The following is a 25,059-nucleotide window of genomic DNA, read 5'->3' on the forward strand; positions in this document are numbered from 1 at the left end:
TTGTTTGAATCATGATTTAGCACATTAATATTACGGATCCGTGAAGTCACAGATATGATTTTAGTAGGATGTGCTGCTTGATAATATATCTGCCCATGATTTTTTTTCTTTGGCACCACAACTCAAACGTTGCTAAGACTTTCTACAATGTATTAAATCATGCTGTGGAGGTACATGGCTCATCTGTTTGTGGTCTTGCTTCCCAGATACATTTTGGATGAACCCCCAATACCAGCTGAAAGTCCTGCAAGGAAACGGGAGCAAGAGATCCTTGTACTCTTGCAGTGTGCTGGTTTCTCTGATCCAAAAACACAACAGCAAACACCGGAATCAGATGCCTCATTTTCACATAGGCTTTTATGTCTATAAGGTAGGCCTAATTTTTTGTGTGTGCAGAAATTATTGGGATGAGTTGTTCTAAGCAATCTGTGAAAAGGCCACTGGCTTTACAGATTGCTTAGGACAACTCACCCCAATCATTTCAGCACCAAGCTCTTCCCTGGTTAGAAGAGGATCCTGACCCATCCTTGTGACTAAATCTGTACACTGGGACAAAGATTCTCCCCAATTCTAGTGTCGTTTTTAAAAAATTGTTCAATAACTAATTCTGCGAGTCTGTGAAGAAAAACCAGGATATACAATATCCTGTTTTAGGGGGAACAGTGCCCTTCGTTCTTGTTTTGGATGAGGAAGTATCCCATTGACTTCATGACTGCTTTGTAGATGGTGTACACACCTTGCCTCTATCTTCAGTCCAATTTTTATTCATAAGATGAAAAGGTGCTAAAGATTTCAGTGGCAATCTGTGTCTCAGTCTGTGTGCTGAGCAGGGTGACTGAGCTGTGTAAATGTCTGCAGCAAGGTTTAAAATGCTTCCACTGAGGCTCCCTTTGTTTGGTTCAGAGGCTAAATTTCATCCACACAAAGGGCTTAGAATTCACTAGCATTTACAGATTGACTTGTGTTCTGTTTTCTTTCCTTCTAGGTGGGCCAACAGGTATGTAGAATTTTAACACCTCTTATTTATTTATTGGCACCATCTTTTCATGTACCATTTTGTTCAAACAGCTTCTCACTTAAGGAAAGAATATTTTCAAATCATTTTGAGAACTTGCAGTTTTGATTCAAATGCAATTCCAGTGCTATTGAATGTTGTTTCAGTTGGGAACTTTGAATACTAAAGAGAGATTTGATGTGCCAAAATACTGAAATATGCTGTAGAGGTGTGTAGAATTCAAATATAGACTGCAATCCAAACCACACTTGGGAAGTTGGCATACTAATTTAGAGTATCCAGTATAGCCAAATCTTAATTCTTTTGCTTTTGCAGCCCTTCTGTTCCCATTATATGTGCAGATGTGAAATTCAGGTTAGCACAAAATTGTTTTATCCTATTTAAGGTGAGTTTCTTGAGGCATCTGAAAGACTGTTAATATCACAATGCAACTGAATACATTGCAAGACAATGAAGTGTTATGGCTTAATTTTTAGTTGTGATGTTCCCTAGCTGTACCCAGAAGCGATAAGAGGCTGAATGAGAAATGATTTTATATTTCCTTTGAAGGATCAGAGATACCTGGAGGTTGTTCCTGCATCTTTTTGATTCATTCCTTATGGGATTATTTGTGAATGCTGCTAAATCAATACAAGCATTTTTGTCTGTTTGATTTACCCAACATTTAAATGATGCTCATAAGAAACTCTGACAAAGATATTTTGGATTCTTCATACTTAAATCGTTATATGCCAGGGAAGGAGCTGTCCTTAGGGATATATTTTTTTGCCTGCACACCAAGCCACACATGGTAATCTGGTAGCTGCATTCTGATATACTGCAGATGTATGAGACCCAACCCCAGTGGCAAACTGGAACATTTAAGCTGCATGTGGAATGTCCCTGGGGCAAGTTAATCTTGAGCTACCCTGTTCCTGCCTCATTAGAAAATCAGAATGCAGGTAACTTTTCTTCTTCTTTGTAAGAGTCATCATGGCATAGTGGTTAAGAGTGGTGGACTCTGATCTGGGGAACCAGGTTTGATTCCTCACTCTTTCATGTGAACAGTGAATTGGATTTGATTCCCCACTCGTACACATGAAGCATGCTAGGTGACCTTGGGCTAGTCACAGATCTTCGGATCTCTCTCAGCTCCACCTCACAAGGTGTCTGTTGTGGGGAGAAGAAGGGAAAGTTTGTAAGTGGTCTCAAGTCTCCTTATTGGAGAAGAAAGCAGGGTCTAAATCCAAACTCTTCTTCTTCTGTAGCAGAACAATGGGATAAGATGATTCCAAAGATGATAACAACACAGATTTTACCCAACCCCAGCCAATCCAGCAAAAAGTGAAAAATAGCTATGGCTTAGCAAATTATTTTCATTCCAAGTATCAAAGTTTTAGACATGAGTGACCATGAACTCAGAGTTGGAACATATCTAGTTATAACAAAGAAGACAGCGGCCCATTCTGAACAACACAAATAAAACATCATCAGGATGCTAAAAAAAAACATTTTGGGGTGGAATTCCGCAGCTTTTCTCCAAAACTTTTGGAAGACATTTTATTTTTGCTCCAAGCAGATTTTTCTTGAAACACTAAACTAGTGACATTTTTCTTGAAGCTGCTTTGAAAACATTTGCTACTTGCTGTATGGACAAACAGGAAATGTTTTGTTTTTCCTGCCTGACTGTTAAAGCTCTTCCTTTTTGGTTTGTGAGCAGCTTGTGCCTGCCATTTTCTGCCACTTCAGGCTTCTCCATGCCACCCACCATTTGCAGAATGTTCCCATAGATCAGTGGTGGCGAACCTTTGGCACTCCAGATGTTATGGACTACAATTCCCATCAGCCCCTGCCAGCATGGCAATTGGCCATGCTGGCAGGGGCTGATGGGACTTGTAGTCCATAACATCTGGAGTGCCAAAGGTTCGCCACCACTGCCATAGATGGTTCCTCTGTTTGCAGCTCATCTGGCCGGCATTTCTGTGTGTAAAGGATATGCATAAAGTTAGTTTTGACTTCTGATTCCACCCATGTGTTGTTTTTTCTTTTTTGTTATTGTTGTCTTCAATGAGATATCTTCAAAGTTACGAAGACACGATATGAGATCTCATTTTGAGGCTTCATAGCTTCAAAGATACCTCATTGAAAAGAACATCAAAAAAGAAAAAACAACACGTGTGCAGAATCAGCAGTCAAAAGTAACTTTATCATGTCCTTTACACACAGAAATGGTGGTCGAATAAGCTGTGAGCAGAAGAACCATTGTGGGAACGTTGTGCAAATGGCACGTGGCAGGGAAAAGCCTGAAGTGGCAGAAAATGACAGGCGCAAGCTGCTCACAAACCAAAAGTTAGAGCTGGGGTGGAGTGGGGGCAGTGGCGTATTTGCCTAAGGACAGGGGAAACCCTCTGTCCCTGGGCACCACTGATCTGATCACATGGGGGTGCAAAATCGCCCCCCCACGTGATCAGGAAGATGGCAAGCAGCAGGAAGTCATCATTGACATGGGTGGGGCCAAGGAAGCCAGAGGACCCCCCAAGACTTGCCCCCTCCTGGCTCCCCCCAAGCCTCGCCCCCTCCTTACTGCCAGCTTCAAGCCGGCAGCTGGCAGTCCCTTCTCCCCTGCCCTCTGGGGAGGACAGAAACAACTGGAAGGCTCCATGCTGGGCCCTTTTCTTTTATAAGCTCAGGGGCCACGGCCCCACCCCTCAGGGGCATGGCTTCATCCTCAAGCTTATAAAAAGAAAGGCCCCAGCACAGAGTCTTCCAGTTGTTTCTGTCTTCTCCAGAGGCCAGCAAAGAGCCGACAGCCAGGAGGGGATGGGGTTGGGGTGGGGGTTTGGGGGTGGGGGTTTGGGGGTGGGGCTTGGGGTGGGGTGGGCCCCACCCCAGGCATAGCGGGTGGGCTGGAGAACGGATGTCTCTGGGAGCCATTTTCCCCAGTACGCCTCTGAGTGGGGGAGGGGAGTCAGAAAAAAGAATTGTGTTCTCCTGGAACACTTTCCCCCCCTGTGCTATGGGGACAAAAAAAGGCAAAACAATTCTTTTGTGTTGTGCAGAATAGGCCAGTGTCTTCGAGTGTTTGCAAAAAATCATTTACCTTACAACCATCACCCAGCACATAAGATTCAAGTTCCAAGTACATGCCATTTGAGAAATTAAGCACTTTTCCTTCAAGGTGAAGCCTACTTGGCTTCTGCCCACCTTGGAGGTCCTAAAATTAGATGATCGTAAGGCAGGGATGGCTACCTGGGTATTTTTATTTATTTTATTTATTTATTAAACTTTTATACCGCCCCATCCTCTAGGGGCGGTATAGCACTGAAGCCAACCTCATTTATCTCCAGAGCCTGGGGCCAACTGGGAAATGGCATTTTCACATGCATGCTTGTAGTAAATGAGAGCTGAAGACTGCTATGAGGTAAATTTCAGGATTGTATTGAACGCTGAGATTAATATAGTGAAGTACAAAACCAAGACCAGTTTTAAAATTGGAAATACAATGAATCATGGGATTGACTGAGGCATAAAAGCCTGAGATTTAAAATATGATGCATTTAAAGGGGCGACCCCACCTTCTTAGTAGATGACAAATGGCTGCATTAGCAAAGGAGAACTACAAGCAAAGAGAAAGCAAAGTATTTCTGCAGCTTCTCTTCTGGGCTACAAAGTCCACAAAAGAGCAAAATGTCAGTCGTTTTGAGAAACAGTCAGTTCAAGGAGGCTCTAGCATCCTTAAGCAATAGAACTTTTGAGTTGATTTCATTGCTGGGTATTCTTTTATTAAAACAATAGCAATGGGAAATGCCTCTTAAAGTGCACTGGGTGAAACATCAGCTGCTGTTTAAAGCATTCTTTCCTGGAAGTAAGTCTCACTGAATTGAATGGGACTTCTTCCAAGTTATTATCATTATTAGGAGCAGGCTTCAAGATGTGTAACTTGTATGAGAGGAGGTCTTAAATGTTGAGATCCCATGAAACAAGGAGAGTACGTTTCAAATGGGGAAATATTTAGATTAGTGGTGTTGAACTCATTTGTTACAAAGGCCAAATATAACATAAATGTGATTGGTTCGGCTGGACCCTGTGTGTGTGTGTGTGTGTGTGTGTGTGTGTGTGTGTGTGTGTGTGTGTGTGTGTGAGAGAGAGAGAGAGAGAGAGAGAGAGAGAGAGAGAGAGAGAGAGAGAGAGAGAGAGAGAGAGACAACTGGTGAGCTCCCAGCAGGGGGGTGGGCTCCCAGCAGGGGGGTGGGAGTGGGGGGCTATCTCAGCTTGAGATGGTTTATCAGGTCTGCAAACCAGCTAAAATAACATCTCTCTCACTCCAAATTAGGGGCGGGGAAGGGTTGCCGCATCTGACTCAAGGGCCTGATAAGCCCTCTCAAGGGGCTGAGTCTGGCCCCTGGGCTGCATGTTTGATACACCTGATTTAAACTATCCTGATAATGACATGAGATTAGTGCATGATTGTTTCTACTCAGGCCTGGTTGATGGCAAGCTTTCCTGCCAATCTTTGTAATTAGAAGATATATGCTTCAGCCCGCCCCCTGCAGAAGAGCTGCAGGAACAGAATGGCTCAGAAAATCAAAATATTCACTAATAGGCAGCCTTAGAAAGACTGCCTGTGACACCTTTGAATGGAGTAATTTCTTGTCTTCATGTTTTCCATTTGATTCTTGCAACTGTTGTTCAGCAACTTGATTTTTTTAAATGAATTTTTAATGTTTAATGCACATGCAAGTGAGGGAGAGAGAAACTTGACTACTGAACATTTGTAATCATGTGATAATCATCACATAAAAAGGCAGTGTAAATCAATTCTTGCAGCAGTTTTCAGATGTTCTTTGTTTTTAATGATGGGACTGCAAGCAAGAGATCTATACATTGCGTAGTATAGTGTGAGACAACTGGTGCAGCCCTAGGCAAAGTCCATTAAACTCAGCTGGCTTGGAGAGGATTTCACGGTACTTCTATTTTATGTGGGTCTTGCCTCAGCCATGGGCTTGGCTCTCTACAGGCATCCAAGTGGTTTGCTCCCCCCCAATCCATTATAGACAAAATAAGGATGGAGAGAGAAGATGAGAAACTGACCAGGGGAAGACAGGGGGAAGGGCTGTGCAGAAAACAAGAGGGATCTGGAAGATGGTTTTGACAAAGGAATGTGAGGCAGAGGTTGACTAATGGGTGACTTTGTAGGCATGGGAAGCAGCATGGCAAAAGAGACCAGGCTGAACAAAGGAGGTCAAAGGAGGCCTGGCTTGGAAGCATCTTTGTTAATAATCGGGAAGCCTACTGAGCTCTTCCTAACAATCCTAACAAGACTTTCCTGGGAGTAACCCCCACTGAATGAGTAGGATTCTGAGTAGACCAGGACTGCTCAACTATCCCCAGAATCCTGTAAGTTCCTTTGGTAATTTCACTGCCCCCCCCCCCCGCCCCACTACAGTTCTCATCATGGTACAATCAAGGGTTGAAGACTTGTTTACTGTGTGAAAAATCTCCTTTGCATTTTGTACAGGACCCCTTCCTCACCAAGAATAGATAAAATCTGTGTAATTTATCTCCTTAAAAAGAAAAAAAATCCATAAACTGAATCACAACAGTAACAGGCTTAATTTCTTTGTTTAAAATATTTTTGATCCCTCCTTTCTGTATACAATTATACCAAGATGGTGTACATTAAATTAATAAGCCTGAAACACCAAATTTACAACAGTGAAACACGAACAGCAGATACAATCTCAACTGAAAAACAGTGGCCATGAGGAGAAGCCTTGCTTGGGCTGATTGACCTAGTATCATTTGGGGTACAACTTTGTCAGTAACATCTGTTTAAATTAACAAATGGGATTACTCTGGAGTAAGGTATTTGAAGCTGATAATAATTTCTTGAGGAAGAGATACCTTTCTTCAACCCTTTGCTGTTTGTACAATACCTTGATATCATAGGCATAGTGAGGTGTCAGTCCGTCAGTCCGTCCGTCTGTCCGTCAGTCAGTCAGTCAGTCCATACGTACCATTAGGATGGCTTGGCAACTCCCGCCTCCCCCAGACTTCACTGCCCAATTGTGAAGGCCATGCTGTGGCAGCAGAGTTTGGGTGTGTGTGTGTGTGTGCAATTTCAGTGCTTGCCCCCAGTGCCGTTTTCTGTAGCAATGCCCCTGTCTAGTTCATTCTTCATAACATGACTGTTGTCTGGGACATCTAATGCAGTCAGAGTATGTGTTTTTCTGTTTTCTGTTGCCAGTACTGTGGGAGCAATAAAAGACTACCTCCTGAATTCTTTGTCCAGAACCTGCCTTTGAATAGCTCTCCAGTCTTTGTGAATGACCATGAGGTGACTCAGGATTTCCGGCTGCCGCCTGGAGTCTATGTCATTGTACCTGCCACCTCAGAACCTCACCAAGAGTCAGAGTTCCTCTTGCGCATCTTCTCCAGGAAACATAATCTTCGGTAGGTGCCACTCATTGTTTCGCTACAGCCATCCTGATGTATCTAACAGTGCAAGGATTTGTTCTTATTGTGGGGAGAGGCCCTGGTTCATTGGTAAAGCACATATTCTGATTCTGTGAGCAGAAGGTGCCTAGTTCAACTCTGTTAAAAGGTTCTCAGGCAGCTTGAGACAGTGCGGAGGTGCTGCTGATTGGAGTGGACTACTCTAAATTGTAGCCACCACTGCTACAGTATGGCTGTGTTTGTGAACAGAGCATAATCTAGGTAAGCCACTGTATTTAAGACATGATGTTGTATAAGCTGGCTAAAAGACCCTCTAATTTTCTTTTTTGTTCTTTTTGCATTTAGTGAAATTGGTGGAAATTCAAGTCCAGTACTTTCAAAGGTGAGATGAGAAACAAGCCATTTGACTTTCCTTTCACTTTATATCACTGGCTCTTCTGCTATTTCTCTTTCTATCTGTAACTTAGTACTGTTCTGCTTGGTCCAGTTTCCTGTGCAAGGTGCCAGATTTCTTAAGGCGACCTGCCAATGAAATCAGCATAAGAAAAAAAATCTCAAATGCTTCACAGATGAAGAGTTGGGCACCAATCTCTGTGCAGCCCACTTAAGGTGGAGATGAGCAGCATGTATATCCTCACTGTGAGACTTATGGGAACATGTACCCCTTCCTTCATCTAGATGTGTATCACATTCACATTATAAGCAGTGCCAATTCAATCCATGGTGTTTCCTGAGGCCAGCTGTCGTCTCCTCCACCACTTTTTTCTGGAAGCCAGAGCAGCTAACAGTGGGGAGAAAGGACTCTTGGAAGCAACATGAGTGTACACCGATGTGGGTGCTCACTCTGCCGGCACAAGGAGCAAATGCACTAGCGGAGGGGCTAATATGCCAGCAGTGGGACACAGTGCGACTGTGTGGTGCCTGAACTTGGAAGCTGCCATGTGCCCCAACGCTCCACTGCAGGAGGCTTTGCTAGTGCAGGTGGGGGCAGTCTTGGGACATTCCCAGGGATGGAGCCAACTTTAGTCAGCTTCCACAGAGCTTTCAGCTCGGTAATACCCCCCACACCCCTCAGGAACTTGCGCCACATTTTAATGTGGCATAGCCCATTAGATGGCAATAGGGGTTTTCAGACTGATGGGAAAGTTTGTCAGTTTTTATATTCCCCGTGGTGCCTGTAACACCTTAGGAGGTGGTAGGGCTGCACTGGAGCAGTGTCGTCTCCTGTCATCACAGAACCGTCGTCCTCCTATGAATTGCACTGCAAAACTCCCTGCTCTGCTTCTTTCCCACAGTCTGTTTAAAAATAGTGGGCCAAGCAGTGCAGTTGGGCATCTCAAACACTCATGAAAATCCCTTATAGCATGGTGTAGTGGTTAAGAGCAATGGACTTCTTGTGTGGCCTAGAAGAAAGATCCAGTGAAAGTCATGCATCAGTCTGCCCGTAATATAAAACAGCATGTTGTTTGACTGGAAAAGAAGGCAAGGATTATTAGTTGCTTTGGTTCCCAGGCAGAGGCATCTGGGGCAAGGTGGTGGTGAAGGAAGTGGTACCATGAGAGGCTGGGGACAGGCAGGTGAGGCATCGTCTACCACCACCTCAGCTCTGCCACTTGAGACAACCACCTGAGCTGATAGTGCTGGTTCTGTTTTTGAACATTAGAAAAATTAAAAACCCTGCTTTTTTTCTGAAGCCCATTTTTTTTGTTATACTTTTCAGGAAATTGTTGACAAATATGATGACAAAATTTGGGATGATTACTTCACGAAGTACTTTGAACAAGTAAGCATTTGTACTTTGTCAGCTGAAGAAAATGAACTGGCATCATTATAACTGTTCTATTTTAGTTGATTTGTGTAGATTTGTAGATTAAAAGAAAGGTTTCATATTTGGGAAGATAACGGCTCCTAGAGAAGATTACTTGAGGCCAATGCCAGTGAGAGAATCTTCCTGAGGTTATCAAGGAAAATTCATGTCTCAACCATCTATGCTAATTAAAATCCAGTATGCTACGCCTCCAACATGCCCCTTCAATTGTTCCTGGTCTACATATTCAACAGAATGATGTGGTACAGCCCTTCAAAATGCAGATGGGAGAATCAGTTGTTGGACTGCATTTGTTCATTATTCCATTCTGAAGTGGTGTAGCCAAAGGGGATTTATCATATGTTTCTTCTGCAAGTGTGACCTGTTTGTTAGAAAACAATAGACACTTGTGCTATGGGTTCACTATGTTTTTGGTACTCATTTATCAGGTTGTGGCCACTGGTTAGATGAAAGACCTACTGAACTTGCTTGCACCAGTTTTCCCATATTATACAGTTTCAGTGCAGTGTTTCTTGAAAATGTTATCTTGGATCTGCAGATACTTATTTCCAATATATCAAATCATTGCCTAATAGCTGATAGCAGGAAGGGGGATAATAAAGAGACATAACAGGGTTCACATGCAGGATGTGATTTAGATGCTAAGCTTATGTGTGAGCATTTTTCCCTGCTGACAGGCAGTGCTTCCGCATGATGAAAAAGCTCTAGCTTTGGATGATGGATATTATAGAGCTTGGGCACGTGATATTTTTGCTTGATTGTTGACTCTAAGCAAAGATGGTGCTTAGCATTTAAGTCTTGCCTTTTGTCTCTTCCGCTCCAGCATCCTGAAATAAACGTTGTCCAGCTCCAACGGCTCTTGAACATGGCCTGGACAAGTAAGTACAAGCTAGTTTGCTAAAACCCCTCTTTCTGTGGATTCACAAGTGAAATGTAGCAACGTTAATTTTCAACTCAGCCTTATATGGATACCCAAAAGATGATTATGTTTCTCCTGTGACGCTGCTGATGTTGTAATACGGACTCCTGTGGCATATATTGAAATGCTAATATTTTCACATCGTTAGGGTCAAACAAATATGATACTGCTGGGATACCTGTGAATTAATTTTCTGGATGTTTGAAGGGGGAATAGCAGCTGCCCAAGGCTGGGATGGGGAATGGGAGTACAATTAATTGGGAGAGACAGTAGCCTTTTCTCATCCTTTGCACATTTTCAGTTATTTCAGTTCCCTCCCACCACTGACTTATACATTTATTTATAAAATTTATAAATTTCTATACATTTATAACAATTTAAGAAATGAAATGACATGTATTGTTCATGGACTTTGCAGAGTAGGGCTTCCCTCTCCTACCGAGTGCCCTGACATTTTGTTCCTGGGTGTCACTGGAAGGGAGAAATTGTCAGAAATTGCTACCCCAACTCTGGTTTTATTGCACAAAGCATTATGGGAGCATTCTCTCCATTCTATTGTGGCTCTAATCTGACCTGGAGCCCCCCATTCATTATCAAATATGGAGGAACAGGCCTGCTTTGACCTGCAGGCTCTATTCTCTCAGGGGCTGCCAACTTCTTTTGTCACCACCTGTCCTTTGTAGGAATTTTCCACTGGGGAGGGTTAGGGCCCCCCAGCTTCCTTTCTAACTCTGAGGCCTAGCCTCTGTGTTCTCGCTTCCCCTCTCCTGGGTACCTCAGGGATGATTCACAACCTGGTGCGCCCCTGGAGGAATAGCTGCTTGCCAACGGCCAGTCTTTCTCCAGGCGCCCTTATTTTTCAATAGTGTGTCCAAGATGGCAGAGGTCTATGTTGTACAGAGAACAGCTACCAGCATCCAACATTTAAAAGTATTTATTTTAAAAATGTTTAAAAGCATACTTTTAGCACAGCACCAGATGAAGCAAGAGATTCAAAAGAAATAAAGGATAAACGCAATTCCTCTATCCATTCCTCTATACATATCCTATCAGTTATTAAAACAGGACAGGCTCTTAAGCTTAGGATAAATGTTCCCTCTAATTTCCCCCCACCACTAAGCGAACTTCCCCACCACTGACTGGAACTTTTGATGGTTTGAGCAAAAATATTTTCAATTCAAAGCTACTGTGTGGCATTCAACCTTTATCCTATCCAGCACATATATACAATTTTAAAAGCACTTTTCTATTGAGTCACTAGTGCATGACATGCACCTGGGTTAGATATATAAATAATTGAGCTTTTAAGGGACATCTCTCCATTTGAAGGGAGGAAAGTGCCCTCAAGTCACAGCTGGTTTCCAGGGATGTTCAGAGGTGGTTTGCCATTGCCTGCCTCTTCATAGCAACCATAGAAGTTCACCTACTCCCATCCTAATACTAACTAGGGCAAACCCTGCTTAGCTTCCCAGCTTGAGCTAGCCTGGGCCATCTAGGTCCAGGCCAATGAGATTTCCTCCTGAGCATATATGCCAAAGATCACACTGGATACTTATGTGAGTCCTCCTTGTCACTACAGGGCTCATTCCCCCCCCTTTTTTTGGACCTGTCCCCCACCCCCAGTCCATATCACTTATTGAAGATTATCATTTTTAAAGCCTTTTTTTTTAAAAAAGAGAAACTGCTCTAGAATAAAAAACAGACACCATTAATCACTTGTCCAGACACCATCTCTATGACCACACTCAGGACATGAAAACATTTTTTCTTAAATTGTGAAAATTGGTATAAAAATATCATATGCTCACATTTTTATGTAGATTCATAACAATTTAAGACAAGGCTTGACTGTTGAATGCTCAGCCACAGGAATGTGATAAAGGTAGCAATATTATTCTGTAAATTGTTATGGATGAAAAAAGGCAATGGAGATGCCTTTGGCAAAGAATCCACGTAATACCTCAAACTGGGCCCTACTAGGAACAAATAGTACCTGCAGAAACACCTAGGGGATCAGAAAAAGAAGGAAAGAAAGAGAGACAGAGAAGAGGAGAAAGAGAGAAAAAGAGAAAAAGAGAAAGGAGAGAAACAGAAAGGGAAAGAAGGAGGGGAGGGAGGAGAGAGAGAAAAAGAGAGAAGGAGAGAAAGAGAGGTGGGAGGAGAAAGGAGAAGAGAGAGAGAGAGGAGAGAGAGAGAAGAGAAAGGAGAAGAGAGAGGAAGGAGAGGAAGAGCCCACAGAGCTGCACCTGGTCCTTCCCCTACCCTCATTGGGAGGAAAATTAGAACCTCCCCTGCCCTACTTGTTAGCCAGCTCTCAGTCTATAGGAGGATTTGTTATCTTTTCCCATTATCATGACGTTTGCTTAGCAGTCCTTGATTGGAGACTTTGTCAAAAAACCTTTGGAAATCCAAATACGTCATGTCCCCAGGATCATTCGTGTCCACAAGCTTACTGACATTTTCAAAAAACTTTAAAAGATTAGTGAGATAGGACCTACCTTTGCAGAAGCAATGTTGATTTTTGCTAAGCAGGGCTTGCTGTTCTATTACCTTGACAGTTCTATCTTTAATAATGCTTTCCATCAATTTCCACAGGCACCTTGCTCTTTCCCCCACTCCCACTTTGCAAAGATGAAATCCAACTTTGCAAACAACAGTTTTCTAGAGCCTATTGTATTTTCTCACACAACAGGTTTTGTTGTTAGTATACAACTATAAAAGACAATAATCAATTCCATAGACAAAAACAGAATGAACAGATCTAGTTTAGAGGGCTGGCAAGCACATATCTTTTCCTTAATTTAATTGATAAATGCATAAAAAAGTCAATCCTATATGTAATCGCTGGGCTTACATCTGGCAAAAGAAAACAGATGAGATCTTCATCTGAATTCACAGGCTGTGGAATAACTCAGCTCAGTCTATAATGGACAATGGAAAAAATAGTGGACAAGGTCTTCTCCATGGTTAGAGGCACATGAATAGAAACAAAGATCAGGAGAGATTTTACTGTATCTGTTCTGAATAGAAGATGACAGCATTGTCTGAAATTGGGCGCTCATAAATGCTCTTCTTAGAAACGCATTTGAAAGCTCAGATAAATATCCTGAGAATTTTTTAACTGGCTTAAAGCAAGAATACCATCTTGAAAACTCTGAGTTTTGAGCAAACCAAATGTCCTGATATATTCTTGCAAATTACAGATATAATTCCAAGAAAATGCTTTGTTGTATTAGATCAGGGGTCTGCAACCTGCGGCTCTTTCAGCCTTATACTGCGGCTCCGGAGGTCGGAGGGTAGCATGGGTGTGTCCCTCCAGCCCTCCAGAGCAGCGCTGGAAGGAAAGGTGAGTCGAGCGGCCAAACCAGAGGCGGCTCCATGCATGAGGGTGCTGCTTTTCGCATCCCCTCCCTTCTAGCACTACTCTGGCGGGCTGTAGGGACACGTCCACACTACCTTCCAATCCCAGGAGGTTGGAGGGTAGCGTGGACATGTCCCTCCAGAGCAGTGTGAGGCTGCGCATGGGTCTGGATCTGGTCATACGGGTAACGTGCTAAAGCTCAGCAGGGCAGGTGCCCCATCCCGAGCTTCGTTCTACTGTGGGGCTCTGTTGGGTGGACGCTCCTGGCCAGAGATGTTCCCCTTTGGGCCAGTTCGGCAGGGGCAGTCGCCTCTTGCCACTGTTGCTGTTCCCAAGGGGAAGGCGTAACTCCCTAGCTCCCTTCACCTTGCCCTTCCAGAGCCATACCCATGCGCCAAACCACCAAGTACTGGGCTATGATAAAATAAGCATGCATTAACATAGAAAATTAGGGAGAGGTGGGTGGGCAAATTGTCAGCCGGCGAGCACATGGCCCAGACAAAGGAGGGCGAGCCCCTTTAAAGTCTCAGCTCACCCCTCCTTTCTTCCAGTGATGCTAGCCCTTTCTAGCATGGCTCCCCTCCCCCTCTTACTGGGCGGCATCAGCTGGTCTTGCTTCTCCCCACCCCGAGCAGCAACTGCGCCTTTCTTGCTTGTTCCTTCCTTTATTCTTCACTCCACCCCATTTATTTTTGCTCATACTGCTTGCCCATCATGCAAAACCTACTGCACTACCCAGTTTTTACAACATTGGCAATCCCATCCCCTTTTATTTAAGAAGTTTTTGGATTTCTGATGCATTCTTGAGATTTTTGCTGTTCATATTGGATAGTGAATATCTACTTCATGCCTTATATTTTGACGGTATGCTTTAGCTTTTACTGTTTTATCGCTGCTTTTAAAGATTTAGCCATTTTATGTTATATTATGTTTATTATTGTACACTGCCCGGAGCCCCTCGGGGATAGGGCGGTATAAAAATCTAATAAATAAATAAATAAATAAATAAAATGGGCAGACTAGCCATACCTTGAACTGAAAGGTGTCAAAGGAAGCCCGCCTGTTGTCTTCCTGAATGTTCCTTTACCAGAAACAGACCTCTTACCCACACACACACACACCCCGTCCAAGCCTTGTGAATAACCAATAAAGCTGAATAGAGGAGGCCAGATTCATAAATGGATAAAATCTGAAACTGCTGAAGGCGTTAATGAGATAAAAGCTTTTGTGGCAGACATTCAGAATAAACAACGATCAGCACCTCCCCCCCCCCCCCACTCGCCCTTTCATTTCTTTAAGGGTTGCCAGTCTTCTGAGCTGGTCCCAGAGTGAGCATAGATGGCAATGTTATCTGTGCTGGGGAGCCTTTCCATCAAGCATTGTGAAATCTATAAGGAAACTAACCAGGCTGTGTAGCTCATCTTTTATTCTTCATAGGCAATCAATTTTAAGGCTTTCATTTTCAAACTTTACAGTGCATGATTCATATTTAATAAACAGGACTATAATGAGATTAAAACATCATAGGTTTCTGTAGAGTAGGGATGGGTGAGTTATGAGCCTGGCGTCTGCTCCATGGAAGTCTGCAGGCAATCTATAATCATGATTTGCAACAAGATTAGACTCTCTCTCTGTTCCATTTCTTGTCATTCGCAAATCACTAGGAATGTTCAGCTCTGTGCTTTTGACTCGTCTATCTGTTCTGTCTCTGAGAGATGCAGAGAGGATGGGAGGAGAACACAGACCCATCAGATGTATCCCTGGCCTTGCTCTGTTGCAGCTGGCAGAGCTACAGAAGGAACAAATCAAATAGAGTGTGAAGGCTCATGACTCCTCCCTAGGTCATTTGGGTTCACATTCAAAACATACTAATTTGGAAGTATGTTCTGTTGTTCTGTTGTTAGTGGAAGCCTAAGCTGCATCTAAATTGAAAACTCAGGCTGGTTCTCATTCTGGCCATATACAACTGAAGAGTCTATTCTGCACGGATGTCTTGGGGGCGCTATTGTAAATGTATTGGTTTAGAGCAGGGGTAGGGAACCTGCGGCTCTCCAGATGTTCAGGAACTACAATTCCCATCAGCCTCTGTCAGCATGACCAATTGGCCATGCTGGTAGGGGCTGATGGGAATTGTAGTTCCTGAACATCTGGAGAGCCGCAGGTTCCCTACCCCTGGTTTAGAGAATGAAAGCTGTTCTACAGTTGTAATTAATAGATGCCCCCCCCAATAATTTCTTAGAACACCCTTGCTACTTTTTAGGGTGCAGGGTCCCCCAGATGGTCTCAACCAACATCTCCCTTCAGTCAGAACTAATGTAGCACGGACCTAGAGTTAGCTTATGAAATTTTAATGGGTGTGATATAAAACTGGGGAGATCTGGCTTCAAGTCCCACAAAGTGCAGTGGATGACCTGAGGCCAGCCACTTTCTTTCTCAGTCTAGCCTACTACTTAGGATTGTTATGATGGTTGTAAAAAGCTAAATGGCTTATGCTAATCATTGCTACCTACATGTGGGCAGCCATTAGCCACGTCCAGCAGAAACCCTTCAGGTGCTGGAAGCACCGCTGGGCCTCAGCTTACTCCCCGGGTGGCTGGTCACCCCTCCCCCAAAGGTTCCCTGTCTGTGTAATGGTGAGATAAGAGATGTACATTTTGATCTAGGAAGCCATTATTAGGATTAATGATACATTTGCTTATGTAGCTAGAACATAATTTGAGTCAGGGCTTAAGTGTTTCACATAGAACCTGTTCCCAGTTCAATGCAAAAAATGACAAAGTCTTATATACAGTTTGCATTTGCAAACCATCAGAGGTGTAGTGCCAACGGGGCGGGGTGGGGCGCGACCCCCTAGGCGGAGGTGGGGCGGAGACATGGCAGGGGCGCAGGCAGCACGCACGCCCCGGGCAGAGTTTCTCCTCGCTCTGCCTTTGCCCATCAGTCACTTATGAAGTCACTGTCCAGCCTTTCAGACATACATCTAACATTAATGGATAAAGTTTCCAAGTTAGACCATGTATCTCTAACATCTTGTTTTGAAAATAACTGCTGCATGTATCTGTAAGAAGACAGTTCTGTAACGATTAAGGATTGATCCCCCTGTGGCATAAACCAGACATAAGGTGCAGTAGAGAATATAAAGCAAGGGTGTTTCCAGAGCTTCATGAATTATAATTCCCATCAGCCCCTGCCAGAATAATGCTGGCAGGGGCTGATGGAAATCATAGTCCATGAACATCTAGAGGGCCAGAGTTAGACATCTCTGATTTAAAGGGTTCTGAGGTCATATAAAATTTGTGGGGTTATGAGTCCTGAGGCAAACTGAAATAGGTCACTTGATATTCATTTTCTCAGAGGGTTATAGCTTTGAGTAGGGATTTAGAGAAGGTTCTTAGGTTATTCCAGTAGTTTGAAAACAATTTGGGAGTTGCCATAGGAGCTTTGGGCCACATAAGAAGAGTTGCTCGAGCAAGTATAGTGTCACATGGTGTGACTGGAAGGAGCTGTGCCAGGGGAATGCTGTGACCTGTACATTTTTGTGCACCACCAAGTTGAACACAATCTCTGAGCCAAATATGGAGACCTATCATGTGTTTTTGTGGCCTGCCTTGGGATGTCGCTCAAGCACCTGGCAGGCCACACAACATGGCTGCCTGGCTGAATTTGACTTGGTATGTCTTAAGTAGCCAAAACCCAAAACTTTTCATCCTAAGTGGTAATTTTCATTCTTTTGCATTGCATTTTAAATTCTTTAGCTGAAATCTTCCTATATATCTTTACTAGGACTTATTTCTGTGTCAATATGCATAGGAAGCCAGACTGCCTCCTAAACTGACTCCAGTATTGCTTAAATGTGGCAATTGTAAGTGAAGACAGGTTGTGGTGGGTTTTCCGGGCTGTGTGGCCATGGCCACGCAGCCCGGAAAACCCACCACAACCAGTTGAATCTGGCCATGAAAGCCTTCGACAGTAAGCGAAGACACTTTCCACTTCTGATGTCCCAATGCCAAGTAGAGTTATATTGTCATCATTCAGGTCATGGGCATGGCTCTACATCATATGAATTCATTTTGGCTTGGTGTTCCACTATCACTTAGTGTTTCTTTTTGCTTTTCTTCTCCAGATCTTCAGAACAATGGAGTGTGGTTCAGTCTGGATGCCTGCCGGAGTATTCTGGCTGTTCTAGATGTATCCTGTTTTTTTTGCATTTAGCTGCATCAGGATGATACTTGATTTTAGTAGCTGCACAGTTGTTTATTATTTATTCTGCTACTGGGAGCAAGGAATGCTGAGGGAACCATGTAAGGTGTAATATGGTGGGGTCTGTGATGGAATGTCTCAAAAGACATTGAACATTTCCTCTCATCTTGCATAAGTGGATATGGGACCTTGGATCCAGACTACAGTCCATTTGCATAGAGTCCATTTGCATATTTGGATCCAACCCATATTGGGGTTGGATCCAAAGTCCAAAGAACTGGAGTAGAGGAACTTGAAGGGGGAGAGGCTGTCCAAGAATCTCCCTTCCCATTTGTTTGTGAAGCATATCTGGCAATCTGGCCCAGAATGCATTTGTTTAAAACATTTAAGTGCAATCCAGAGCTGAGGTAGACCAGGATGGCATCACTTGAATGCCACTCTGTCTACTCCACAGGGCTTTCCTGCAGTGTGGGTAGCCTGAAAAGGTATTTTTTTTTTAAAAAAAAACCCAACACTTCCAATTCCTCTGTAGATGAGAATAGAGGTACGTCAGTGTATGGGGGCCAAGAGGGGTCTGGAGGCCAACTAAGGTTGCCCCCCCCGAATGCCCCCAGAAAGCTGGCATGGCTGGGGCTGCATTCAAGCTTCAGCGCGAGGATAGACATCAGGGCCGGGGATCAAGGGGCACCTCAGTGGTCGTGTGCCAGTGGATTTGCCCCATGCTGGCATGTCTGGAAGAGGGCATTTATGCTGGTAGAAGTCCATGCCAGAGGGGAATTCACCCCCAGATTGCACTGCCCAAGTCTTAAACCATCTTTCTCCCAGAAAACTGAAACACAAGAGGGTAATAACAGTAAAACATCAACATCAAAGACTAACCATGGAAATAGCCAGCAATACATTTAAATAGAATCCAAACTATAAACCCAGGGAAGGGGTTGTGACCCCAGACATTATAGGCAAAACCACCTTGTATGCAGTTATGCTGAGGTATGTGGGAGAAGGTCAAGACTGCTTTGATTCCCCCGAAAACTAGTCCTTAGTTGGATTCTTTAAAGGGCAAATTTTGCTGCCTTTGAAATTAATGAGAAAATGCTCATTGATTTTTAGGAAACAGAAAAACAACCCTTGGGGCACGATTCAAAGATCTCTGGAATTAATGTGTGCCTTTAACTTTGGTTCTGTTTGGCACAGGGTCACATTTATAGTGGAGGCAAATAGTAATAATAATAATCCCAAACTCGACTTCTAATTCAAACAATTTAACATAACTAAGTGCTTTGGGATCAGGCTAGTCAAAACTTTTCCGGAATTGGTATTCTTCCTGCCCCCCAGCCCAAGACTTAGTTTTGATTGTTGTATGCCTTGACAAAACAATGCAGTTTAATGCTACTGGCACACTGAGCATTCAAGAATTCAGAAGTCTATGGAAGAGTCTGCTTCATTACCAGGTACAAAAGACTTTAGTTGATATGAAAATGTAGGTATGTGTGGAATAATGGTTAGGCAGGCGTGAATCTGGAGAATTGAGTTTGATTCCTCACTTCTCCATATGAAGCCTTCTGGGTGACCTTGGGCCACTCACAGTTCTCTCAGAACTCTCTCAGTTCCACCTATCACACAAGATGCCTGTAATGGGGAGGGGGTGGAGAGCTGATTGTAAGCCGATTTGAGACTTCTTAAAGGGAGAGAAAGGAGGGGTATAAAACCAATTCTTATTCTCGTATTGGTGAGTAGTTCCAGTCTTCTCAACTTTTACATGCAACTGTGTCGCAGTTCAGAGGCAACCAGCGTTGGCTGGAGGCAGTTGCCTCCATTCCATCAACTCAAATGCTTCTTCCAGAACAAAGGAAGCAAAGGAGGGCTGTGTGAGTGGCAGCCCCATCTGGTGCCCCTGCTGCTGCCCATCCATCTTTGCTTGCCTGGCAGAAGCGCTGCTTTGAAGCTCATACAAGGACAGTTATACAGAGAGGCTATGTGGTATAGTGGCTAGACTCTCAGATTAGGACTGGGTTCAAATCATGCTGAGCTATGAAGCTCACAAGGTGATTTGAGGGCAGTTACTTTCTCTTAGCCTCAGTTACCTGACAGGATTGTTGTGAGGATGCAAATAGAGAGGCAAACTCTTTCTGTACCCAAAGCTGCTTTGAGGAATGCAGGACCGAACATAATGTGGATGCCCTTGGGAAGCTACCCTTCTCTTGCTCTACAAATTCTCCATTGGAGAAAGCATCATTTCATTTTTTGTACTTGGAAGGTTACCATTTTCTTCACTTTCAAAAAAGAGCATGATCAGTTCACCAGCGCCATGCCAAAAGAGAGAAGAGACCGGCAGGGCAGTGTGTTTGCAGGAGAAAGGATTAACTGGGTTACTAACTGTTGACTTTTTCTCTGAACTGTTTATGGCAGAAAGTTTTCCAGAAAAAAGACACCTACCAAACTGGAACCCTAGGCCTAGAAGAGTTGCCTGCAGCCATGAAAGAAATTGGTGGGTAATAATGAAGCATTTTCCCTTAGTAGCATGTGGGGACATCCAATATTCAAATATTCCAACGTTCATGCTTTTATTCTTGAGCAGGATATTGAGCAGGGAGTTTGCAACATTCTCATTGTTTTCCAAAGAAACCCCTGAAGTACTCAATTCTTGTCCATGGCTAATCCTATCCTAGCTAGATTCCATAGCTGACAAAATGCAAAGGAGAGGAACTATAATAGTGTAAAGAGAAAAATGGTTTACCTGACAACTGTTTCACCTTCCTCCAGGAGCTGTCAAAATGGAAGGTTGTACGCGTCCATCCTCAAATAGCAAAGTAGGAAAATTTGACTCTATTTACCCAGTACAGTAACTGCATTGTTCCCATGTGTTGACAGTGTAGCAATAGCAAACCAGAGCAGCTGAAGTTTAGAAATGAGGTATAATGCAGACACTGCAGGTCACTGTCATGATGATCTTCTTCAACCAAGTTCTGATTCTGAGCTGCATTAGTGTGTGGGAAATCCTTAACAGTCTGTGTGGAGCTTTCAAATCTTAGGCAATGTTTTCCCTGTTATTCAAGAGACCATGTTTTTCTACCAGTCATTCACATCAAATACTTTGTGGATCTCACTGGGTACATAACCATTTTTTTTCCATAATGGTCCTGATGTTATGATTATTTTGGAAAGTGCTTTACTAATTTATTAATTCATTAGCTGCTTCAACGTGCGACCCATTCACCAAATCCACGAGGGAGGCTTTCAGAATACCAATTTCAGTTGTTACAGTCACTGTGGAAGTGAAACTTCCTAGAAGAGCCTGCAGAGCTACTGATGCAACTACATTAATTGAAAGGAAGGCTAACAAAAGGAGTGACTGTAAAACATAGTATTTTTTAAACTGGCAAGTTATGGTTCCTACAACTTACATCTACTAGTTGCACATTGAATTATTTTAAGTTTCTGAACTGTCATTAAAGGTAATTCCACATAGAGAGCATTGCAGTAGTCCAGCCAAAAGGTACTCAGAGCATAGCTAGCCTCCATCATGCCTTTCATGCATTTGCACAGTAGTGCCCAAACTGCTGTTGCATGGCTACATCTCACATAATAGTAATAATGTGTGACATGCTCAGAGGCAAAGCTACAAGGGGGGCAGGGGGTGCGTGTTGTGCCGGGCACATGCCTGGGGGTACACAAAAATTCAGGTTTGTGTTTTTTTGTATTTTGTAGTGTTTTTTCAGTTTTTGGCCTGCAGGGAGCACGGTTTTTAGGCTAAAAGCACCAAACTTTCAGGTATCTTTAGGAGACTCTCCTGATGATACCACCCAGGTTTGGTGAGCTTTGGTTCAGGGGGTCCAAAGTTATGGACTCCCAAAGGGGGTGCCCCCATCCTCCATTGTTTCCAATGGGAGCTAATAGGAGGGGGGGCGGGGGCGGGGGCGGGGGCGGAAAACTCAGATTTTGCACCGGGCTCCATTTTCCCTAGCTATGCCTCTGGTCAGGCTAGAACAGTGGTGGCGAACTTTTGGCACTCCAGATGTTATGGACTACAATTCCCATCAGCCCCTGCCAGCATGGCAATTGGCCATGCTGGCAGGGGCTGATGGGAATTGTAGTCCATAACATCTGGAGTGCCAAAGGTTCGCCACCACTGGGCTAGAACCAAATGGGAAGGAAAAACTATATTGGACTTTCCAATCAATCTGTTGTTATCCCTTCCAAGCTAGACAGCATCCAGGTGGAAAGACCTGTGTGATTTACCCTGGCACCAAACTATTGGCAATGAACACAGTAAAGTTTCTGACAGCAGTGTAGCATCTGGGCACTTGTGCCAGCCTCACTCTTGGCTTGGCATTCAAAAGAGGCACAGACAGAGCAGCACCCACGAATCTGACTCTCTTAAGAAAAAAACCCCCATTTGATTCAAATGGCTTTAAGGTAGTTCTGTATAGAATGCATCTTTGTTAAATGAAATTAGTTCCATTTTTAATGATACTGAAGTTGGAGCTTAATTAGTTTGGAATTAATAAAAATTACAAGAGTCAGAGCTGAAACTACATAATGAAAGAAATGAAATTAGAATTCATTACAATTTACTTGCAGTACCATCTGACAACAATAAACCAATCATAATTGAAAACATGATGCAATTAAAAAATACAGCCTTTCAAATATCACATTAACAACCTTTAAGTGATTTTAGGCTAGCAAATGTGTTATTAATTGGTTTCACCAGGGTTCCCCTGCAGGGTCTGCTGCTCATTGCGTTGCAGCTGCTTAAATCCTTATGATTCTCAGCACTTATTTTTTGTATGTATTGTGTCAGTAGTCTCTTAATTGGTAACATGCAAATTTCTGTGTACTACTAAAGAAGCTGAGGGTAGAATTGGTATTGATGGGGCTATTGTCCCCAGCCCAGTCCAGGTTTCTGTAGTCCAGGGCAAAAGTGGACATTCTAATTGCTTCTCTGACCAAATGTCAAAGGGCTCATAAGAGTGGCCAGCCACCCTATGATAATTTCAGAGCTCTGGGCAGCTTTTGAACACCAGCCCTAGCTAGAAGAAGAAGTAGATAACCAACTTGGTGACAGCGAGCACAATTCCTCAGTCTTCATTCTTCCTCATAATACTTTGCAGTTAAGCTCAAAAGGAAACTTAGGTGCCTTGTCTTCTTATATCCAAAAGGAATTTCCCTGAGTGATGAAGTCTCCAATTTGATGGTGCTTCGGTATGGGGATCCTGACCTGAAAATTAGCTTTCAGAGCTTTGTCTGCTTCATGCTGCGTGTGGAATTCATTAAGGGTGAGCATGGCACTTGCTTTTTCTCACACAGGACCCCAATCAAAGCTGGTTTTTAAGGAAAAGTCCCTAGCTGTAAAATACTGGGTCTGTAGACTGGTTTGAAATCAGCACAAAAGCAATTGTTCCATGGCCAACTCTGTCCCATGTTTTGTTCACAATGGCAGATCATAAAAAGTTCAGGGATTTTAGGAGATCTGGGTTTTTTTCCCTATAGAAAATAATGTGCAACAGATTTAGCTTTCATATTAAGGATGACTTGGGAATGGAGGAAACCAAACTATGGCTAGGATTCTGATGAACTCTGTTACAAGACTTTTTTTTTTGAAGGAGGACCTCTTATAATGGAGAACCAGTACTCCGTATCCTCCAAGAATTTCAGAATACAGGAGATGATGGGATTGTATCCTCCTTGCAGTTTGGGTTGAGGGGACAGTTCAGCAGCTTTATCTACGCATGTCCCAAAATTCCACCTTTTTCTATCTGCTTTAAAGCTACCCAGAGGGAGAGATATGCTCTAGTTGTCACCTTTTCTATCGTCCTTTCTCTTGTGCCTTTAAGAGCAGCCCAAGGCACACAATTGTAACCATTTATTTTTTTTCTCTTCACTTTTTTTATACCAGTAGTACCACCTGATAAGTGTCTATGTGCCAGGCTGCTCTGAAAAGCAGAGCAAGACCAGTGAAAAGGGGGTGACTTAAGAATGTCGAGACTGAACAAGTCAATCAGGCTTTGGGACAGGGGATGTGGCACATCTCTTCTTCCTGGGAAATATCAAATCAGTTTCCCTAATTTCTTCCTTTTTCAGAGGCCTTCTGTAACTTAACTCAAGATGGAAAAGGGATCTATCTTCAAGAGTATGAGGTAAGCTATATTTTTCTACAGCAGAGAACTAGGCACTAGAGAGAATTCCATGTGTTTTTGAACCTATACATTTCTTGATTGTGTCCAGAAGCAGAACACTGACCTCTCTCCACACAAGCCCATAATATCTGAATCATTGTCATGTGGTTGATTATAGACAAATTGCAGTGTATTGAGTGCACAACCAGAATTGTCCCAGGCTCAAATGATCCTTCATTTTTAAATTCTACATCCATTTCCACCATGGGATGAGGAAGAATATTTTAGCCCCTCCTAGTTCAACTGCACCAATTGTGTTGTCAGAGGGCTGAATCACTAACGTAAAATGGCTGATGCTTTTCTCCTTGCCAGATTCCCACTTGTACACCAGGCCAGGCTTCAACTATTGTGACTGCAGCAGCACTTGCAATGAAAATTACTGCAGCCTGTCTTAAGTATTCAGCCTGATTGCTTCCTATGATTCTGCATATGAATGGGGAGAAAACACAGACATGAACCAGCTTTCAGCTATAGAAGACCAGGATAACTTCCTGATGTCTGAAAGAAAAATAGTGTGTTTGGCAGCTGTTCTCCAGGTTCTCAGACCAAGGTCTTTCACATCCCTAACTACCTGAGGATGTCAGAGATTGAATTAAGTCTATAGGCATGCAGAGCAGAAGATCTACTACTAAGCCATAGTTCTAAAATGTTGCTTTTCTGAGTGCCAGAAGGTCTGAGAACTAACATCACTGGATTTGGATGTGACCATTTTCACACACACCTTGCTGACAGCAGGTGGTGATGGACATCCGGGAGTATATTACAATTTCAAATATATCAGAGAGTCTAAGGCTCTGCAAGAGTTATTTGTCATCATGGCATCTTTTCTCTTCCCTTCAGTTGTTTACTTCAGTTGGAGAGATGCCTGGGTTGATGAATTGTTTATCTATCTGAGCATATAATTGTTGGCTACAATTGGTGTCATAAGTGCTCCTGCAAGGAATGGAGAGCCAGTGTGATGCAGTAGTTAAGACCAGGTGGACTCTAATCTGGAAAACCAAGTTTGATTCCCCACTCCTCCACATGAGTGGTGGACTCTTATCTGGTGAATCAGATTTGTTTTCCCACTCCTACATTCCTGCTGGGCTAGTCACAGGTCTTTAGAACACCTAGTCTACCTCA

The 25,059-nt window shown here is 43.3% G+C and overlaps 1 protein-coding gene across 1 annotated transcript in view; it reads left to right on the forward strand.

The window, feature by feature from the left end:
• Positions 1-25,059, forward strand: part of LOC125437428 (calpain-14-like) — a 52,393-nt gene that overhangs the window by 23,947 nt on the left and 3,387 nt on the right. Inside the window, exons 11-20 of the mRNA XM_048504936.1 lie at positions 207-411; positions 7,253-7,447; positions 7,796-7,832; positions 9,171-9,233; positions 10,102-10,156; positions 17,682-17,746; positions 19,141-19,209; positions 20,168-20,246; positions 22,921-23,037; positions 23,843-23,898. Of these exons, the coding sequence (XP_048360893.1) occupies positions 207-411; positions 7,253-7,447; positions 7,796-7,832; positions 9,171-9,233; positions 10,102-10,156; positions 17,682-17,746; positions 19,141-19,209; positions 20,168-20,246; positions 22,921-23,037; positions 23,843-23,898 (941 nt within the window). The remainder of the gene's footprint in view (positions 1-206; positions 412-7,252; positions 7,448-7,795; positions 7,833-9,170; positions 9,234-10,101; positions 10,157-17,681; positions 17,747-19,140; positions 19,210-20,167; positions 20,247-22,920; positions 23,038-23,842; positions 23,899-25,059) is intronic.

This window comes from Sphaerodactylus townsendi, linkage group LG01 (assembly GCF_021028975.2).
Source record: "Sphaerodactylus townsendi isolate TG3544 linkage group LG01, MPM_Stown_v2.3, whole genome shotgun sequence".
Taxonomy (NCBI): domain Eukaryota; kingdom Metazoa; phylum Chordata; class Lepidosauria; order Squamata; family Sphaerodactylidae; genus Sphaerodactylus; species Sphaerodactylus townsendi.